This window comes from Poecilia latipinna, unplaced genomic scaffold, assembly GCF_001443285.1.
Source record: "Poecilia latipinna isolate Pla-1442-1.1 unplaced genomic scaffold, P_latipinna-1.0 Scaffold764, whole genome shotgun sequence".
Classification (NCBI taxonomy): domain Eukaryota; kingdom Metazoa; phylum Chordata; class Actinopteri; order Cyprinodontiformes; family Poeciliidae; genus Poecilia; species Poecilia latipinna.
This window is the reverse complement of record NW_015113380.1, coordinates 80,404-100,734: the sequence shown is the minus strand read 5'-3', so window position 1 is coordinate 100,734 and position 20,331 is coordinate 80,404. Positions and strand designations below refer to the sequence as shown.

Here is a 20,331-nt window from a genome sequence, read left to right as displayed (position 1 = left end):
TATAAGCAAATATTCTTATAAAGGGAGCAAATGTTTTTATTTTTCAGTGCAGAGTCTTGCTTCAATGATAACAAAAATCTGAAAAAGTAATAGGAGATGGCAAACCACCATCAATTACTTTAAACTTTTTATAATCAATGATAAAACATTTTGCCCATTATTTTTTAGAAATGTTCCACTTAATAGTGACAGTTTAATAATTATTATTTATGCATATTTACTATCAATCAAAATACTATATTTTCTTCTATTAGTATCCATTATAAATGCACTCTGTTCCACTTGGAGAACTTCCATACTGTGACGTTGTGTTCTTGGTAAGAACAGACCTTTAACTTTACTTACAGGGTAAGTACTTGCAAAAAAGACAATAACGTACTTACGTACTCGGATATCGAAAAAGGCCCGTGACCTCTGGTGAAGAAAAAAATAATTGAGAGATGGACCCCAGAGTTAAGATGTGGCATATGGACAAAACACAGCTTTTAATCTTTGTGACGCATTCATGCTCAACAGCTTTATTATGGGCAGTCAAAGAAAGAGCCATAAAGACAAGGCACAAATGTAAACAATAAAACCTGACAGCAGTGCATGTACCTTGACAGATTGGCTCTATCGCTCTGATACAGACCGGGTTTTGTTTAAAACATCCTCCATTTGTTAAAACTAGTGCTGCCATTTAACGTTAAATGTAAATACCCATGTCTGCCCAGTAGGATGTAGACCTTGACCTTAGCTCTTTGATTTCCTAAATGCTTTCACCATGCACAAATCTTGCATGTTTCAGAATAGACCAAGCTTGCTGTTTTGCTTTTCTGGTATATACTTAGCTCCTTTCAGACTTCTTCTTGCAGTAAGAACATCTATGCTAAAAAGTGCTGTTGTTAGTGTGACTTGGTAGCCCCCCAAAGTTATGGTGTGTTGACTGAAGGGATCGGAATTAAACTTTCACCAGCCTCTCTTGTGGGTTAACAGAATGTTTTGCACCAGGGGCTATTTAAGACACAAGTCACTTTTTGTTTCAAACACACTATTGTGGTCTTGGTTACACACTAGCCTAGTAAAAACCTACCCCTTGTACTATGCTTTGCTCCATACCGAAAATCTTTGTTCACCTCCATTGCTACCATTGCTAAATGTACAAGCAGACTACGATTCTAAAGCAGAGCAGAAAATCGACTCCCTCATTTACAACTTCTCCTTCTGTTTGCTGAATGGGCCAGTAAAAAAAAAAAAATGTACCGGAGATAATCAGTCAAGGGGAGAAAGCCCAGACTGTACTGGAAACAGGATTTTTTTTCCGAATGGAATTGGACAAAAATTCTGTAATGCAACTATTTCGGCACAGAAAAATAATACACCATGCAATGCCATATTACTATTCAGTTCCTTTTCTACTGATAATATCATTTAGTCAGAAAAAGAACCGATTTTTGAGCTTCAGCTTGGCCAAATCGAGCTTTCAGTCACCAGCCAGTTTCATAGTTAATCTCAAAGAAATACAAATGCACATCTAAAATACAGGCGTACAATGTAGTCTCTTGTTTTGTTCATTGCAGCACCAGTGGCAGCAGCTAACCACCAAGTTATTAGTGACTCAAGCCTTTGTTGAGATGTAATGAACCTCTACCTTTACACTCATCCATATATCTTCTGACTTTTGTTGCTTTCTGTTTCGCACGTAACACTGGAGGGAGTCAGAGAAAAGCACCCAGGGCTGGGTGACTTGTGAAACCGCACCACATCCAGGCTTTGAATTATGGATCTGCGGTGGGTGAGAGCGGCGCTATAATCAGCAGGATGGCCAACCAAGTGATCCCTGCTGCTTTAATGAGCGGGCCAGCAGGTGCTGTTGATCAGCTATGAAAGGCGTGGCTGCGGTGCATCGTCGCACCCTGATGCGTTTTTATGCTGTTTTGAAAACTCCATCACACTAATTGGTTTCATGTCAGTGCATAAGCAAGCTGTTGTTTGACTTTGGCTTCTTGCAAGTATATGAATATTTTAGGAGTGGCTTTTTTACAAATACATGCAGTGACCACTTTGTTTTGTTTGCTTCAGGGGTAGAGTTCAGTGGGGTCATGACTTGCATCTAAATGAAAGTCATGATGTGCAACGGGGCTTTGAGTCAAAAAGTCCCTTCTCGTTTTACGTTGTTGCACTTCTTAATGCTTTAGGGTTTCTGACCAGGACTATAGATTCGCCTGTTTTGTCTTTTCATGTAAAAAAAAAAAAAAACAGTTTGAATACGTCTGACTACGTGCAGTGGAGACATAGCACATCAAAAAGAAACATTGTGCAAGGTTCTTAGTCTGAGGGAGTAATTCTTGAATTCAACAGAAAATGGACTTGAAGGATTTGATTGATGCATAGATGCAATCATTATACAATTCCCTAAAAATATGCATTGCAGTTTATGTTGTTTCACATGTTATAGGGTGGGGAAAAAATATTATATTTTTCAGTACTTGACCTGTTTAATTGAAAGAAAATCAACAAAAGAAGATTGTCAGCTATGAACAAAAACTGAAAACTGGTTTGCAGCCAAAAAACAAAACAAAACAAAAAAAACTCTCGTTAACATCTATCTCATAAAGCTTTGATCTTGCTGATCTTTGAGAGAATATGATCTGAAACCTGAACCAGCTAACAAGTGACTGCTCCTGAAAGAGTAGCAACAGCAGTGGACTTCATTCATGTTTTCTGCCTGGATGAGTTTAATTATCAAATTAGTTCTTGTTCCAATTAATGCTTGTCTACTTGATTTATAAAGTAAAACAGGCAGCAATAAAATTTGAGAAAATATATATTTTTATATATTTTGAGTTATGTTTAGTTCTGTTGAAGTCATTATTTAGTTCCAAAAAAGAGTTTATTCTACAAAACTACTCCCAAGTTTCATACTGGTTGTAGCATTTGCTTACCACCAGTTTACATCTCACAGGCACTGACTATAGCAAAGGAAATAAATAAAAAATGGATACCAGCACTCAGTCAAAATATTGTATTTGTCAACATTCAATATTCATTTTTGGTTTGAGGATGGATAGGATTTTTAATCTGTAACAAAATATCTTTAGGGTATCAGGTCATCTTTTCACCCAACTGCTTGAAGTGACTTTATTTTTGGCCAAAGGCCATAAAATGGCTTTTATTTTTTAGATCATTGTGCTCTGAATAAAGTGATGTTCTCCTGTCATCCACTTAGTCATGGATTATGCCATTATGTCTTATTTATGTCTAAAGAAGACATGCTTCATTTTTACTCTGTGTCCAATAGCACATGTTTTCATTTAGCTGCATGAGCAAATGACATGTAGGAAATTTATCATCACAGCTTACCTTGTCCTTTACATGACTTAACTCTATGTTAATTCCAAACACCAGGTCCTGACCTGTACTTCACCCTTGACTTTATTTCTCAGAAGCTTCTTAATACTGAACACAGAGTACTTTAAAGGGCATCTGCATGTGTTGAAAACTTCTGCGAGGTCAGTTCATTCCTGGCCTTAAATCCCCAGGGCACATTCCCAGACGTCCAAGCAGTGTGATCAGAGCCAGCCCCTTAGAGTTTTATCAAGCGACTTAAGAAAATTAGAGATCTCATATCTTCCTATACACCAGCTGTTACACGTGCATGTTCACGGAGGGAGCTGTGGAGGCAGCGTAACTCAAGAAACACAGGTGACAGATGGGAATAGAGGTGTTATCAACACCCTGAGTAGCACATGATTTTTTTTTCCCCAGAGCATCCACATAGACAAAAGTGTGTGGACATTTGATACCTGCATCACTTGCAGTTATGTAAGAATGCTGTTGCATGCTCATCAGCTTCCTTAAGGAAACTCAGGGATACTGATACTTTTCACAAAACATGCTGAAATTGAGAAGTAGGGCTGCACAATTTCAGAAAATATTGAATTTGATACTTTTGATGGAAATGGAAATAATCATATTGATTATGACTAACACTCATTTTCTTTACCCTTTTTCAATGTTCTAACCCATCTCCATAAGCTCTTGCTTTTCAGCCACTAAAAAATACACCTATTGTATGGGCGTCAAGGAAAAAGAAAGCTTTCATTTTTCTGTGAGATCTGAACACATTTGTGGTTCATTGTGATTGTGAGACCATAAAATCAAGACTTTTAGCAGAGAACAGGAGGGGTTAGTTGAGTACTGCAACGTTGCACTGGTTAGTCAGTTTCAATGCTTACTCTCTCATTTTTATCCAATTTCAGCAGTGTTATCAAAGGCATGCTGTTGTTTGTGAACCATATTGATTTTGCTGAGACCAAAAAGCTTCTGACCTTGTATTTTAAAACAAATGTCTCTTTGTTCTCATAACTTTTGTTATGAAATTAAATTAGAACTCGGTCATCTCTGCAGCTCCAAGCATAAGGAATAGGAAGAAAACCATAATGAGAATACCACTTAGTCCTTCTCTCTTTTGCTTCTTCTGTGTTGAAATCGATGTTGCTTTGTCTTTTCAGTCCCTCCTCATTTCCTCTTTCTCTTTTTCTCAAGTGCTACATCCTCCTCTCCCGTTCACCTTTTTACTGATTACAGCCTGTGTGAGTTTTCCTTGGCCCTCCGCCTTTATTCGTTGTTGTCAGTTTATTAGAAGTGAAATGTCTGCTCTTGAATTTCAATTGAGAGGCTTCAAAGTGAGCTGCTCGATGGTTAGGGCGTCATATCAAACAGGCCGTGTGCTTCGGTGTTAGAAGGGCTCCGAGGACTCTCGGGGTCTGCTGCTGAACAAAGCTGACCAGCTAATCACACCAGGTGAAGTCCCAGCTGCCCCATCGTTCTGCAGCATCTAAAGTGAGGACAGAAGGCTTCCTTCTTTTTATTGGCCCTGTTGTCCATCATACGCCACGTGAAGGGCAGTTTCTTCCATTAACTGTAATATTTCCATCTCACTTGCACCTACTCTGACAGACATTGATCAACACTTTTTATTTATTTATTTGTTGGATATGTAGTGCACTTCTCTGGTGCGCAGCTTTCAGAGGCGAGAAAACAAAAGGTTCCGTATTAGACAAAGGCTCTGTCAAGCAGCACAATCAGAACAACTTGACATTTCATTTTCTTCATAATCGCATACATGCTGTGTGCCAGTGCTGTCGAGGCTGTGTCTGACACAAGGATGCTTTTTTACTTTTGTTTGACATTCAGTTTTCTTTTGTTTTTGAAAGGCCGTAGGTCATAATGTGTATAACTTTGTTATTTGATCAGAAAAAAAGGGAATGCCTATTTGCAATTTATTTGTTTTATAAGATTTCTCTGTTCTTTCTGTAAAATACGGTTATATGTGACATTTACTGTGGTTTCAAAACCTTTTTAATCATGGGAAACTGCAGAAATAACAATTTGTCCTGTTTGTTAAGCCCTGTCCTTCTATTTGTTCTTTCATTTTTATTCAACATCCTTCCAGCGTGATCAGAAAGATAACTTTTGATTAGTGAAAGAGTAATTTGTGATGTCTGTACTCAGGGGGTTTACTTAGAGACTGTCGAGTACCTCTATTAAACTGAAAAAAAAAACCCAACAGTGACTGAATTTACTGAAAATTGAATGCACTTGTTTGTACTTTTGGAGGAACTAATCACATTTGCAATCTTCCAAGCAAATGAGTTGCGAACCATTAAGACAGCTGTTGCTGATGACTGTGTTAAGTACCGCGACTCATTGCAGTCTCATTGACGTTTACATATTTACACCATATACAAAGCGATTCACTAGAACATCTGGGAAAAAAATCTGTCATTGAAAATAACTGGCCCTTTCACTCTCCACTATAGACGTGCTTTTGAAGTTTCATGTTTACACTGAGATCTATTCAGCATTCCTATTCAGTCTGGAAAGTGTAGAATGTGGTCTAACTAATATAGAAAAAGGTAATATGATATCATTTAGATGACATCATCTAAATGATATCATCTATCATTTAGATGATAGTATGCATCCTATCATCTAAATGTTTTAGTCAGCCATCCATTCATCCATGACAATTCCTGTGACATAATTTTCAATGATTAGTTTAGTAAATTAAGATCAAACTTGCTCATTAGCTCAGCATTACAGTGTAACTGACAAAGACACACGCCATCAAGGATAATTAGGCACCCAGATGTCAAAGTGGGCTTTGACACCACACTCACTGAGTCTTTTTCATTCCTCATTATTATTAGATGGTGGTTCTGATGGACCCTATGGAAGATCCAGATGACATCCTGCGTGCCAACCGCTCCAGGGAGAAGACTTACATGTTTGACGTGGCATTCGACTTCTCGGCTAGTCAGGTTAGTTAGAGAAGAGAGTTCACCTGAATCATAAGCTGAGTAAAGCTCAAATAAATTAGCAACATTTTAATGTGTTTTTGTTCCTATCATTATTTCTTCTTGGTTTCCTCCCCATTTGCAGGAAGAGGTTTACCGCGCTACAACCAAAGGGCTCATTGAAGGCCTCATATCAGGCTACAATGCCACGGTGTTTGCCTATGGACCCACAGGTTTGTGTTTAACTCTTGTCTGTGTGTGTTCAACAAGACCTAGCCAGACATCTAGGCCGTTATTCTCGAAGCACATGTATTATTATGCTGACCCTCACTATGCCATCAGCCTGAATTAGTCAGCACCCTCGCTGGAAGATGAAGTGAAACCTTTTGGAGAGCTATTTTTTTTTGTATTCAGCAAAGGTATAATGAGAAAATGAGTCATGCTTCGCCTGTAGTGGAAGTAAAAGGCTTACAAAGACTTTTTAGGCTGGCAAAGACTAGTTGAGCTAGGGAAGATATTCAAATAGCAACCTTTTAGCGAAAATAAGTCAATATGCAACAGTAAACTTGTTAAAGTTAAAAAACTTTAACGTCTTAAAGAGACATGAGCCAATTTAAAGGCATCAGATACAACTGAAGCTAACGTAGTTACTTGATTGTGCTATAAAATGGCACTGTGTGTCTAGAAAAATACATAATACTCCCCTTTAAGCATTAAGCTTGCAAATCTTCCTGTGCCAGAAAAAATGATTAGATATTTTCAAAGCAACATTAATTTCTTTGTGCTCCTTGGAGCCCACAATCTGCATAATACCCTTTAATATACATATTGTGGAGTAAACTAATCAATAATTGCTTGAGCTTAAATCCCTTTTTTTCCCTTGTTCTTGTTCTTGGGTTCTTCCCAACTTGTTCTTGTTCTTCTCAAGAACAAGAACAAGTTGGGAAGAACTGCTCTTAGCACTTAACAAATAAAATGTCCTGCTTTGTTTCAGGTTGTGGGAAGACATACACCATGCTAGGCACTGACAAAGAGCCAGGAATCTACGTTCGCACACTGAATGACTTGTTTCGTGCCATCGAGGAGACTAGTGATGACATGCTGTACAGCGTCTCAATGTCCTACCTAGAGGTAAGTCCTTTATCTGCAAGGAAGTTCAGAAACATTACTTCCATTTTACAACCATCAACTTACATATATTTGTTTTAACCCACATAGTATAAATGCTATGAAAAACTGTAAATGTTTTGCTATCATTACAAGCTTAAATATGATCAAAACAATGTCCTTGATGTCCAACTTTGAACACTAAGTGTTTTACTCTTTGTGTTGCTTTTGCTGAACTGCTGTTTCTGTCATCTTGTGCCTTTGAACAGTTTTTTTTCTCCCCTTTTTGCCTCGGTTTGTCTGTGGGTAATTAGCTGTGGATGAATCTGGGGACTGATTATGCTCATTTTTCTGTGTGCCTGCTGGACTCAGCTTCACACCTCATTAAAGACAAGCAGGAACAGCTCAACTTAGTTCCCTTAACAGCACCAGATACAATGAAGCTGGTTCATTTGTGTCATAGAGGTATAACTTTGCAATGCTGTGAGTGGTCTCTTATTTTCCGGCATAAGCACTGAAGAAGATAAAAAGACCCTTTCAAATGCAAGAGTTTATTGCATTTCTTTTTCTTTTGCTTTTTTCTCTCTTCTGTCAATGAAGAGCTATATTTGGTGTTCTGAACATTTCCCAAAACCTTTCCTAAACGATTTTTATTTGTTAAGCAATGCCAAAAAAAAAGCATTAGTTATATACTAGTCCCTTAAGTGCAGTTCCAAATACCAGTTTGTAGGATTAGTGCAACATGGATTTCCAAGAAATACGAAGAAGTCTCTCAATGAATCTAGATGAAGTTTTGAGAAACACATAAAAACCGACTTGCCCAAATGACACAAATATTTAAAACATTAAGATAAATCCAAAACTCTTCAATAGACTCCCTTTAAAAATTGTTTTTTTCTTTTTTTTTTTTTTTTTTTTTTTTGCTAAATTCAGTATTTTTCCAGTGTTGAGAATATCTAAGTGCAGGCCTCAGAACTTGAATGAATATCCGGGCTCCAGATGGAGATATCCTTCCCATTTAGTTTGGGAACACCTGCATTCTCTGTGAAAAGGATAACAAGAAAAAATACAAAATCGCTGTCAAGATGTGGCAAAAGCACTGCATCATCTGTCCTTCTGAGAGTTGAATCAGCGTGCAACTGTTTTCAAGAAGAAATGCTGAACACAATAATTCAACAACCTGCACTTACCGAACCAAAAACACTGTCCAACCGAGTAACAAGCTTACTGTGGAACAGCACGTAAAGTTCCGCCCTGAGAGGCAGCATAACTTGACAGTTAGGTAAGAGTAAAGTGTGTCATCAATTTATCTTGGGTTGTCTTTTAAAGTTTTAACTTTATTACCAAACTTGACCCTAAAATTAAGTCAGGCATTTAGAAAATCTTAATTACTAATAGTTATATTCAGTGTAATAGTACGGGTGGGATTTAAAATGCGTCATGGTTATTCCCATGTATCGGATGAAAGCTTTATTCTTTTACATTTTAAGGAACTAAACATAATCAAAAACCTGAGTTTGGCCTGTTGTTACACTTTGACTTTTTGTCATGAAAAATAATTTCCATAATAATGCTGATCTTAACCCTGCCTTCTTTTAGTAAAAGTTACTATAAATGTATTGTTTGGTCTGTACAAAATTGGTCTTGATTGCTTATCCAACCCAATACGTCCAACAGCTTCATAACAGATATTGACTGAACACAAGTGAATGTCATTTTCAAGGCTTGTGAAAGACCCTGGCGACTTGCTAGACAGGCTTTTGACAAGCCCGAGAGATTTCAGATGTCTGGAGCGTCTTTATTTGTTTCTCCATCATCTACTTGTCCTCGATCACTTCAATCCGTTCGTACAGAGTCTGGAGGTCTGTTTGATTCTGTCTGAGGAAGCAGGTATGGAATACTAACTAGATTTATAACGAAGCCATGTTTACTGTAGAGTATCAACAGAATTTGCTCCATTCTCTGGCTGTCAAGAATAAATTGGAGTAGCAAAAGTACCTTAATGACAAAGTCTAACACTAAGAGCAGTCAGCTTTCAACTGAAAATCAAAGTGGCACAAATAAAGCACTTGTCTCGCACAATTTCAACCTATTGGAGGGGTTTTTGCATTTGGCACCAAAATTGCGGCTTTTGTTTTCACTGCCAGCCGCTGTCATTATGAACACTGAGGGACAAATTTATTGCTGCGTAGCTTTTTAGTTTCTCTTTGAGTGGGTGGGAGTGAAATTCTTTTCCATCAAAATGTCAGAAACTGCATGTAGAACAAGCTTTCTGACCTGCATTCGTTTTGCAACTTTGAATCCTCAAATGACTGCGTGTGTGACGTGTGTGTTTGCTGTTTCCAGGGAGCAATCTGTTAGTGCCGCCGCCTCATAGCGAAGAGGTTAAATGGCATTTTATGGACGAATTGAGCAAAGTGCACACGTCTGTTGCTTCTCTTGTTTGGATCTCGTTTTCTGTCACGTGTGCAATCACTACAGCACATGCACAGGAACGCACCAATACATCCTACAGTTCTTCCTCATTTATTTCAGAATGCAATATCTGGTACCCGATTTAAACTTCTAAGTTGTCTGCTGAGCACATCTTTCAGAGCTGGTAGCATCACGTTATACCCCAAACTCTTTTACGCTCTATCTGAAGTGAGAGTTGGGGAAGTAAAATAAAAACATAGCCAATATTAAGACGTCAGTGTGAATGACAGCATACTGCTATAGTATGCTTTTGGCTAAGACTGAGTTTGGCAGTAAGTTTGTCCTAAAATTTCTGGCTGTCATCCTGTGGTCACTTTTCAGGATCTTGTTTCAGCTTTCAACTGAATGTGTCTTGAAAGGTTTAAATTATTTTATCATTGTCCCAAATGTTCTTACACTGGTGTGATAATATCATACCTGGATCCAGGATATATTTGAACTGTTGATTTTTGTCAGTAACTCCATTCTGATAAAAAAAAAGAAAACCCTGACATGATACAATACGTTATATAGAGAAAAAAAATAATTAAATCACTAATTCCTCTCAATTTTGATGTTTAAGACTTTCAGCTAATGACAAATTTTTCCAAAAATTGTTTGGTACATCTTGTTTTAACTTGTCCCATGTCCTTTTCAGTGGTTTTGTAGTTGTTATTGTTATATATAAGTATGTTGTTAGTCGCTCTGGTTTTATTGGTTGTCTTTTTTCTTGTCTGGAGCCTTGAATGGAAAAATAGTTCCATCCAGGAAATTTTTTTTTTTTTTTTCAATAGTGGTAGTTTGTTTACATTTTCTCTCTAACTAACTTAATGAGTCACAAAAAAATGATACTTTTCTGTTCTAACTCTGGATGTTCTGGTTCACATCTTTAGATGTCCAACGTTACTTGAAAACTTCTCTTCTCTGTTTTCGTTTTCCCAAACTCTCTTTTCAAACTTAATCATAAATATCTAATTTTATGCCATTCAAACTATGCCTTTAATCTCAAGAGAGACACTAAGGAATTGTTTAATGATATTAAAACCTTAAACCAACGTGGATTATATTTTAAACATTTATATTAAAGAAAGAAACCATTTTATCCTCTTCTACCAGTTCGCAGAAATACTGGTACAGCTTGCTATTGCGTTTGGCCTTGTTTATCGAAATATTTGATTATAAAATATGTGCTCCAGGTGTAAGTAATTTGATGCGGAGTAAATTTCCACCGGGATAAATATGCAGAATTTGATCACTTCTTTGAATGTGTTATGGATTCATTCCCCTCAGAGATAATTATTATTTTTTGTTTGATTTTTGAGATTATCAATCTTTTTAAATTACTATTCTATATAGTAGTATTAAACCAGCTACACCATATGCTTAAAAAATAACAGTAGTAGTCCATTTTTGTGTGTACCAGCAATTAATTTGAGTTTTGTTATTGAATTGAATTGCAGGGGAAAAAAATGCTTATTGTATTCTTATTACATGTACACATTCCAACTGATTAATCCTGTCTGAAGAATGTTTTATATTTCTATCTATATATTTACAGATCTACAATGAGATGATCAGAGACCTGCTGAACCCATCTTCAGGTTTCTTGGATCTAAGAGAAGACTCTAAGGGTGTGATTCAGGTTGCAGGCATCACAGAAGTGTCGACCATCAACGCCCAGGAGGTGAGAGGATGCCCTGTGCGGTTTCATCGCACGGTTAAAAAGCTACGAACACTCCTGACTGCCTCACTCGTGTCTCCTCAGATCATGGAGTTGCTAATGAAGGGCAACAAGCAGCGCACGCAGGAGCCAACGGCCGCTAATCAGACATCGTCTCGCTCCCACGCTGTGCTGCAGGTTGCCGTCAAGCAGCAGAGCCGTTGTCGTGACGTTTTGCAGGAGGTCCGCTTCGCTCGGCTTTTCATGATTGACCTCGCCGGCTCAGAAAGAGCTGCTCAGGTGGATAGATTTGTCGCTTTGTGCTTGTATTTAGATATCTTTTGATAACGTTAAGTTCAAAATTCAAGGTCCTTCTACTCTTTGAATGTGATTGAACATGCTTAGTATGCGTAGCATACGCTTCTACATCGCTTCTACATCTAAACCGGAGACTCCCCTTAACGTTGGCTTATTTTGCAATTTCACTTTTCAAGATGAACATCATTTTATGAGGGAGACTACAGTGCCTTGCAAAAGTACTCATAGCCTTCAAAGTTTCTGAAGTTACACCGACAAGGGTCAATGGATTTTACTGGGATTTGTGTAATAAATGATCACAAGTAAAAGGATAATTTTTTACATTTGGATATTTTTTATATACAATATATGAAAAGTGTTGTATTATTTTCCCATTATTCAGATTTCCTCCTTAATCTCCCTCCAGAAAAAAAAAAAAAAAAACATGAATTCTACCAATTGTGTGAAAAAAGTAATGCACTATTTTCTGGTGGTCTTTGCAAAACGCTGCATGAACCACTCAGATTATTAAATGCATATATCAGTAGTGTCAACTTTGATTACACTTATGTGAATCATACTTCAGAGTTTTCCCAGTGACTGGGAAAACTCTGACTTCCATTTCATAATCTTTAATACGTCCATTTCATCAAATTTATTGGGCAGCTGTAACAGCTAGTAATTATTCTTTTTATTGCTTGGCTGTTGTAATTTCTCGTTCAATCTTAGCAACATCACAGTTGAGGGGCCAACTCCCATAATGTAGAATTACATGATCCGATATTACCTAGTACATTTTGCAACAACTTTATGATAAAAAAAATTAATCTCTCATTCTTTTAGATCCCGAAAGTGAAGTAAATCCTCTCGTTTAGTCCGATCCCCTCCTGCAGGCGATGTCGGTCACGATGTCCTGCATGAGATCCTCGTTGTATGTTCTGCAGGCTTCCTCGACCACAAACAGGACTCCAAATTATTGTTAAAGTTGCTGCCCGTCATCCAGGCTGATTTAATACAAAGTGTTTCCCCTAGAACACCGACAGTCACTCCACTCAAACACTCTAAGCTTATCTACCTTTAGTTTCTCCTCAACAACATGTTACTTGGCTCCAAAAAGAGACCTTAGCAGATGTTACATTTGCGATCAGTGGAAGGGAGATTCAGAACCCAGACGAAACAGACCAAGCCTTCTCTGTCATTTTGCACAGAAACGGAGAAAACAAAAAAGTCAAAGCAAATTTATCTGTAAAAGAAACATTTTTTTTTAGATGAAACTTCAAGCTCATAGACAAGCCTTGTTGATGTTTCGGTGGGCTGGCTGTTAGCTTTATTCCAGTCAAGGCTGGGACAGTGTGCTCACATCCCTCAGGTTTGAGTTATTTCTCCTTTTAATTCCAAATTTCTAGTCCGGAGACTGTTCCTTTCACCATTTTACTTGCACTGATCTATTACCATTTTCCTGCTTAGAATATTTTTATTGGAAAGGGGTTCACTGAATCCTTTTTACTTTCCTTACAAATAAGCAGCCAGACATCTGTTTATTTGAGTTATGAAGGTCTGTCAAGCTCTGTGATTATAGTGAGGGCTTTTCAGACTCACCCTGCAGTTTCAGATGCAATGTATTTGGTAGCGCCTTCCTGTTTTGGAGGACGTCACTCAAAATGCTCGTTTTGTTTCAGAGAAGTATTTCATGACTACTTATATGCTTCAAAAATCCAAAACAACTTCTTTTGTTTTTCTGGCTTTGAAATATGATACGATCCTTGTTTGATCTAAATGTGGCTAAATCCAAATGTATTTATGAAGTATGTGCCTTATTTTTCTCTCAGTAAGAAAAATGTGTTTCACTGAAGTGAGGTGAAATTGTTCAGTCTTGGTCTTCTCTTTGACTTTTCGTCTCTACCGCATTCACCATATAAATAAAATCTCCCTGGTACTAGTTGGATGCCTTTTGTTGCTTGCTATTCCCAGTCTCCCTCTAGCTCCTTCTACTGAAAGCTTTCATCTGACCCCCGTCACAGGGACAAAGTGATAAAAACCCCTGTGAGTTCAGAGGTTTTCTCACCCATCGATCTCTGCCTCTTTCAGACCCAGAATAGAGGTCAGCGATTGAAAGAAGGAGCTCACATCAATCGCTCCCTCCTGGCTTTGGGCAACTGCATTAACGCCCTGAGTGACAAAAATGGCAACAAGTACGTCAACTATCGAGACAGCAAGTTGACGCGCCTCCTGAAGGTACCTCAGTTGAGAAAAGATTCCTTTCTTTATACAGTGCCTGGCAAAAGACGCCACGCATTTGCACAGAATTCAAACAAGCTCCTTTGATAGACCGAGACAAAGTAGTGCCGAATTGTGAGCTGCAAATTAACAATCTGAAAAGTGTGCGGCACATTTGTGTTTCTACGAGGATTGACTCTGGCGAGTAGAATGCAAATGTTTTCCACACTTTTCAAATTTTTAGTTAAAATATTTTTTAAAACCAAGTATAATTTTTCTTCTACTTCACAGTAATGCATTATTTAGTAGTATTAAATCTTAAGACTGGACCTATAAAACACACAAAAAATGTTTAAGCCACTCTGTCTGTTATATTCACGAAAATGTGTCTCATATTTCAATGACAGGACTCATTGGGTGGGAACAGCAGAACGGTGATGATAGCCCATATTAGCCCCGCCTCTACAGCTTTCGAGGAGTCTCGAAACACGCTGACGTACGCTGACCGTGCCAAAAGCATTCGAACACGGGTAAACTTTTATTTCGCCCTAATAAAGGCTCACCTTGAAGTGGATTGGATTTTTTTCCCCAGACATATTGTTTCCCATCACTGTTTGCTTTAGGTGAAGAAGAACCTAATAAATGTGTCATACCACATTGCTCAGTACACAAACATCATCTCTGACCTCCGCTGTGAAATCCAGCGGCTCAAAAAGAAGATTGCGGAGCAGGCGAGCCGGCAGGTCGGCTCAGACCGAGCTGACATCCGAAACGTCCAGGGTAAATTTGACCGTCTCGACTTTAAACGAACAAAAGTCACATAACTCAACATCTGTTGAAAACTGTGTTCATGTTTCTTTCTTCCTTTATTTGTCTTTGTATTTCCACTGTCTTTCAGCGGAGGTCCAAGCCCACTCCAGCCAGCAGAGCAGAGCAGAGATGGACGAGTTGAGGGAGCAGCTTCTGGATGCTTTCCGGCAGCAGATGAAGATCAGGAAGAGTCTGATCGAGCTGGAGAACAGCAACATGGAGATCCAGATCGACACCTCTAAACACCTCGTCACCATTGCAGAGTCAGTCGGATTTCTGCTGTTTCACCGCAGAGCACACCTGTCATTTAAAATCTAACAATCCAGATTGTCACATTTTAGCAGCTGTTTTCCAGTTAATATTCATAATTCTCAATTCTCCGCTCGGGGGTTTAAATAGACTCTTATTCTTGCTCTGGTCTGGTTTAATTAAAATAATTAGTGCACAGTAAGTGTTTCTCTGTAGCTATTTCATGTTATTAACTGTTAACAGTGAAGCAAATCTACTTATGAATTTCCTTGACTAGAAAGTCTATTCAAAGTAAAGAATCATTGGAAGCTTTAGAACATGTAACTGCAACTGTCGCTAAAAACCTTTCTAACAATATACACATGTATTATGTGCCCTAGCTGGGAGCAGGAGCAGAGTAAGCGCAGGAGAAAGTGGCGCGCAGAAAGAAGGAAGGAAAGTGTCAATAAAGACGAAAGTGAGAAGGATTCGGATTCTCCAGAGTCTCCCCCAGACAGCACAGAGACCCGGGAGGTAGCAGTGGCTCGGGAAAACCTACTCACCCTCATGGCCGAGCAGAAGAAGATTCAAAAGCAGAAGGTTTGCTTCTTCAAAATGTTAGGATTGGAATACATTCTGACGTTCTCCCGTACTGACTAAAAATAACCTCTGATTGAAGGGTTTACTGGAGCAGAGGTTTCTGGAGCTCCGGGATCGAGGCCGGCGCCTGGAGGAGCTCCTTCCTCGCAGGGTGAGCTCAGAGGAGCAACGCGAAGTCCTCGGCCTCCTCTGCAAGGTCCACGAGCTGGAGATCGAGAACGCGGAGATGCAGTCCCACGCTCTGATCAAAGACAACGTCATCCGGCAGAAAAACTTTGTGGTTCAGCGCTTTGAGCAGCACAGACACCTATGTGATGAGATCATTCAGCAACAGAGACAATTCATAGATGGTAATTTACTTTTAAATCATTACGCTGTGTTTGACCTTTGCGTTGGACTCGTCTAAAGATTTTTCAGTCGTCAGTTGAAAAATGCATGTGTGCTGTGTGCATTTCTCACAGATTATTAACCCTGACAAGAAATTACAAGTTGCAACCCTGTGACTTCATGCACAAAGGCTTGATTGGCGACATGGCATACGCTTGAATAGAAAAACTTGCCCACACACACGAAAGAAAACCCCCAGATGTTTAAAACTACACAGGGGCCCATATCCAAACATATTTTTTCTTGACTCAAGGTTGACTGGCATAGATCAATCCTCCAGCTGTATAGGTACAGACAGCCTCAGCCTCAAGCACACAGCTCCATCAGGATTATTCTTGACAACTTAAAGTGGCCAGTAATCAAATTTTCATCTCGGGCCAGAAAATAATCTCGGTTTCTCGAAACTGCTGCACCATCTGGGTGGATGTCCGCTTTAGAAGACATTTGATAAGACAGTTTTATCGGGATGTTAGTTGTTAAAGATTCGTTTTCAGCACTCACAAATCATCCTGTGAGAGTTTCTGCTACTCATCCGTACTGAGTGTGCAACCCTTTAAATGCCTGTACATAAAACTAGCTTATAGCACCCATGTACATGTCTCCCTCTGCATGTTTTAGAGCACAGCCTGCTTGTACCACCGCACCTCCAGGAACTATATGAGGCGTACATGAGGGAGCTGGATGAGAGGAAGCTGGAGAGAGCTGTAGCCTTGGACAAGGTGACCAACAGACAAACCATCAAGGTGACAGTGTCATGTTGAATCAATTAGTCAAGATGCTTAGATATGAATTAAACTGGCAGGACAAATTACGAAGGCGTTTTCTGTATTCTAATTTGCAGGAAGGATCTTTACCAAAGATCTCTCTGCCGGGTCAAGGTCGCGATTACACACAGGACGTAGATTCCGACCAGGAGAGCTTACGCGACATGTTCGCAGAGAACAGACGAGGTCAAGCTAGAATGCGCAGACACACCTTACCCCCAATTCTCCCTGAAGCTGAGCCGTAAGAGGAGATCATTTTCTTATTCTTTACTCATAACATGCATTTAAAAGTGCATTTTGCTCATTGACTTGATTTCATATTTTCTCTTCCTCAGGGACAGGGTGTTTAAAAGCAGTCCTCACGCCAAGCAGATAAAGAACTCGGCTGTAATGACCCCTCCTCCGATACACATAAATGGGAAAGGCAACAGAGAGGTAAGGACAATTCCTATACACCAGCTACTCTGCTTTGTTTCAGGTAATAATCCTGAGAGGTACCGCTCAGTAAATTATATTATCAAAAATGTTATGTATTTCAGTGATTCAGTTCAAAATGAGAAAGTTTCATATTGCATCAATTTATATAAACATCAAGAGTTCCTAAGAAAATTAATTTACAGAAATAAACACTTAATATACTCCCATCTTTGTGTATTACATCTACATCATATGCGAGTTTAACATCAGAAATTGATTCCGGAACATTCAAAACGTGAATGCGGTCAGACCAGTTCTTTTCCTTTTTAAACAGCACCACCCTCTGTTTCATTTAGGCTCTCGCAGATTTTTACCTCTTTTAGATTTTCTTTCTGTTTTCTGTAAAATCTTAAGAAGAAGCTTTGGATCTCCAGAGTAAAAATGTACTACAAGATTTGATTTTGGAAAGACGCGGATATTATCAAAAGTAACACTGCAGTGAATGTTTGGTCGCAATGAGTCCCTCTGATCCTCATGTCTGCAGCTGCATCCTCTGGCTCCTGAAAGCTTCACGAGCTACAGCCATCTCAGCCACAGCATCAGCAGCCAACTGGACTCGTCACCCGAGAGCAGCGAAGCGGGGGGTGATATGACCATTTCTCGAAATGGTAAGATCCTTCTTCAGATGTGGTGTTCATTATGGAACATGTTAATACCTGCAGAGAAGCTTTTTGTTTGTTTGACTTCATTAAAGTACTTCCAGTGATTGTTCGGTAAAAACACAGCATGACATATTTATTCCAGCAATCCCTCAAATATCTACCTGTTCTGTTCTTTTATAACAGTGTGGACAGACAGATTAGCTACATGAGTCACTTCATTTATTTTAGTGTCCCAAAACAGCAAGCAAATGTCTTCACATCACATGCAGAACATATAGAAGGTGAAGATTGTGAATGCAACACAAACCTACTTAACCATCTGCCTTCAGAAATGAACAACTGGACAAGCGTCTACTTTTCTTCATTTTAATCTTGCTTTGAATCCAGCTGTTTTGGGGAGGCCCCGGAGGTTTGGTAGAGAGCATTAGAGGACAAACAGCATCATGTTTGTTGAGGGCTGAGCAGGAGGAAAAACGTCAAATATTAAGACATTAGGTAGCTAGTAGTTGTGGATCTCGCAAAAACGATGAGAAAGACAGCTTCCATTAAACGTATGAAAGGAAGTTCTCTGGTCACCAAAATAACACATTTTGTCTTGGATATTAAACGGTATGGGTGACGGAAAACTAACACCCTGAAGACACCATAAAAACACGGTGAGGTTGTGGTGACTCTTCTCTGCATTCATGGATTTCTTTGTGTTGCTCTATCATAAAATCTAAATAAAAAACTTTGAGGTATATTGCTGTCATGTGACAAATTATGAAAGTGCAGTGCAATCATCCAACCAATAGACACGTTAATGCATCACTATGTCCTCATTGTTTGGTAATTCCTGTGTGAAAATGCAGAAAATAGCGTTTTCCCCGGCACAAATTATATTTTACATCTTAAAACGAAAGCTAAGCAGAAGATACTTCATATGAATCATTCCGATTTTTATCCCTCACCTAAAATATTTATTTTACCATGTCTGCACAGAACGGCAGCAGATCCTTAAAGGGGTTCAGAACATTGTGGTAAAAGCAGCCCGTCGACGTTCCAAAGCCCTGGAGGTGGATGTCCTCCGGTTACCTGCTGCCCCCTCTCCCCTAGACCACAAAAAGCAGAAAAGCAACCTCTCTTTAATCGAGGGGCCCCCTAGAGGCCTACCCTTGCGGCGCGGCAGGCAGCCGAGCCCTGAACTGAGACACGCCACCTCTGATGATAACCTGTCCAGCAGCACAGGGGAGGGACCGGGCCTGCACGTGACCTGGACACGTCCTCGCAACCACCACGCTGCCAACAAGAACCAAACACCTCGCGAGGTGGACTTTGAGGCCCGTCGCAAGAAAAGACGCTCAAGATCTTTTGAGGTCACTGGTCAAGCAGTGAGTCATTTTAATTTGTTATTAAATGTTGTGAAGTGTGAAATATTTTTGAAGGTTTTCGTCTCAAATCATTTTGAGCAAATTCGTAGCCAATTTGAAGGGGCTGTGATTTTGGCTACTTGAAATTCTCGTGAAGTGCAAGCTACTCTCTCAAAATGCACTTCTTGGATTGTCACATTTGGAACTTAGTGAAATACCAAAATGATGGAACTGCATATTGAAAACCAGTCATTGGTTCTACGACAGCTTTGACAGTTCTTGTCACGTGGCAGTTTGTTTGGCTGAGAGAACCATCGACGCTCTGGCATCTAAGTTGTTGCTTCAGTCCTAACATTTCCTCACTTCTCTCTCATGCAGCTGCCTCAGACCAAAGCCATCACAGCTCAGAGGTTTCGTCCTCTGGACAGCACATCGGACCCTCATCTTCATGTTAACGGCCAACCCCAGGCCCCCGTGGTGCGTCCACAGTACAGAGGGGTCCCTCCTATCGCCAAAGTCAGGCCTCACCACAGCAATCACACACATACAGGTGACCAGTCATCCTTGCTAGTGGATAGAAAGTGACATTCTTTATGGTTCAATCTCTTTATTTTATTCATTTGTCTCCATAGGAACAATTGCCGAGTCCTCCACAGCCAGCATTAATAACCTGAAGAGAGGACCTCAGCTCCGACAGCCCCACCCTCTTCTCTATGTCACCACCACAGGCACCGGGGCCCAGCGCACTCGCAGACACTGAGCTCAACACCAGCACTTAAAGCTACCCCAACTGCGCCTGAAAGGCAACAGTTAGGGACTAGTGGAGAAACTATGACAGAAAAGGACAAACAATAAGCAGACAAAGCCTGGATGTCTTAACACAGGTGCTGTCATCTGCGTCCACCATGTATGAGGCCACACTAAGATCCACTTACCTGAAGACACCACAGATTTGTACATTAACAGTGCCCATTCTGTCCTGTGCGGTGTCTTCACTTCAGTCCGCTGCTGTGCTGAATATCTTGTGTTTTGGTGAAGTTGCGAAGATGTGAAGCTCACTGTGAACGCAAGTCAGTTGTTTGTTGTGACTGTTTCTGT

General features: G+C 39.6%; 1 protein-coding gene across 1 annotated transcript in view; it reads left to right on the top strand.

Moving 5' to 3' along the window:
- kif19 (kinesin family member 19) overlaps positions 1-20,325 on the top strand; it is a 36,517-nt gene extending 16,192 nt beyond the window's left edge. Inside the window, exons 4-21 of the mRNA XM_015046106.1 lie at positions 6,195-6,305; positions 6,427-6,514; positions 7,276-7,412; positions 11,401-11,526; positions 11,608-11,802; positions 13,888-14,034; positions 14,424-14,546; positions 14,640-14,796; positions 14,915-15,089; positions 15,456-15,654; positions 15,734-16,004; positions 16,660-16,784; positions 16,883-17,046; positions 17,141-17,240; positions 17,767-17,890; positions 18,866-19,254; positions 19,612-19,783; positions 19,866-20,325. Coding sequence (XP_014901592.1) covers positions 6,195-6,305; positions 6,427-6,514; positions 7,276-7,412; positions 11,401-11,526; positions 11,608-11,802; positions 13,888-14,034; positions 14,424-14,546; positions 14,640-14,796; positions 14,915-15,089; positions 15,456-15,654; positions 15,734-16,004; positions 16,660-16,784; positions 16,883-17,046; positions 17,141-17,240; positions 17,767-17,890; positions 18,866-19,254; positions 19,612-19,783; positions 19,866-19,993 — 2,931 coding nt within the window. The 3' untranslated portion in view covers positions 19,994-20,325. The remainder of the gene's footprint in view (positions 1-6,194; positions 6,306-6,426; positions 6,515-7,275; positions 7,413-11,400; positions 11,527-11,607; positions 11,803-13,887; positions 14,035-14,423; positions 14,547-14,639; positions 14,797-14,914; positions 15,090-15,455; positions 15,655-15,733; positions 16,005-16,659; positions 16,785-16,882; positions 17,047-17,140; positions 17,241-17,766; positions 17,891-18,865; positions 19,255-19,611; positions 19,784-19,865) is intronic.
- Positions 20,326-20,331: the final 6 nt, after the last annotated feature.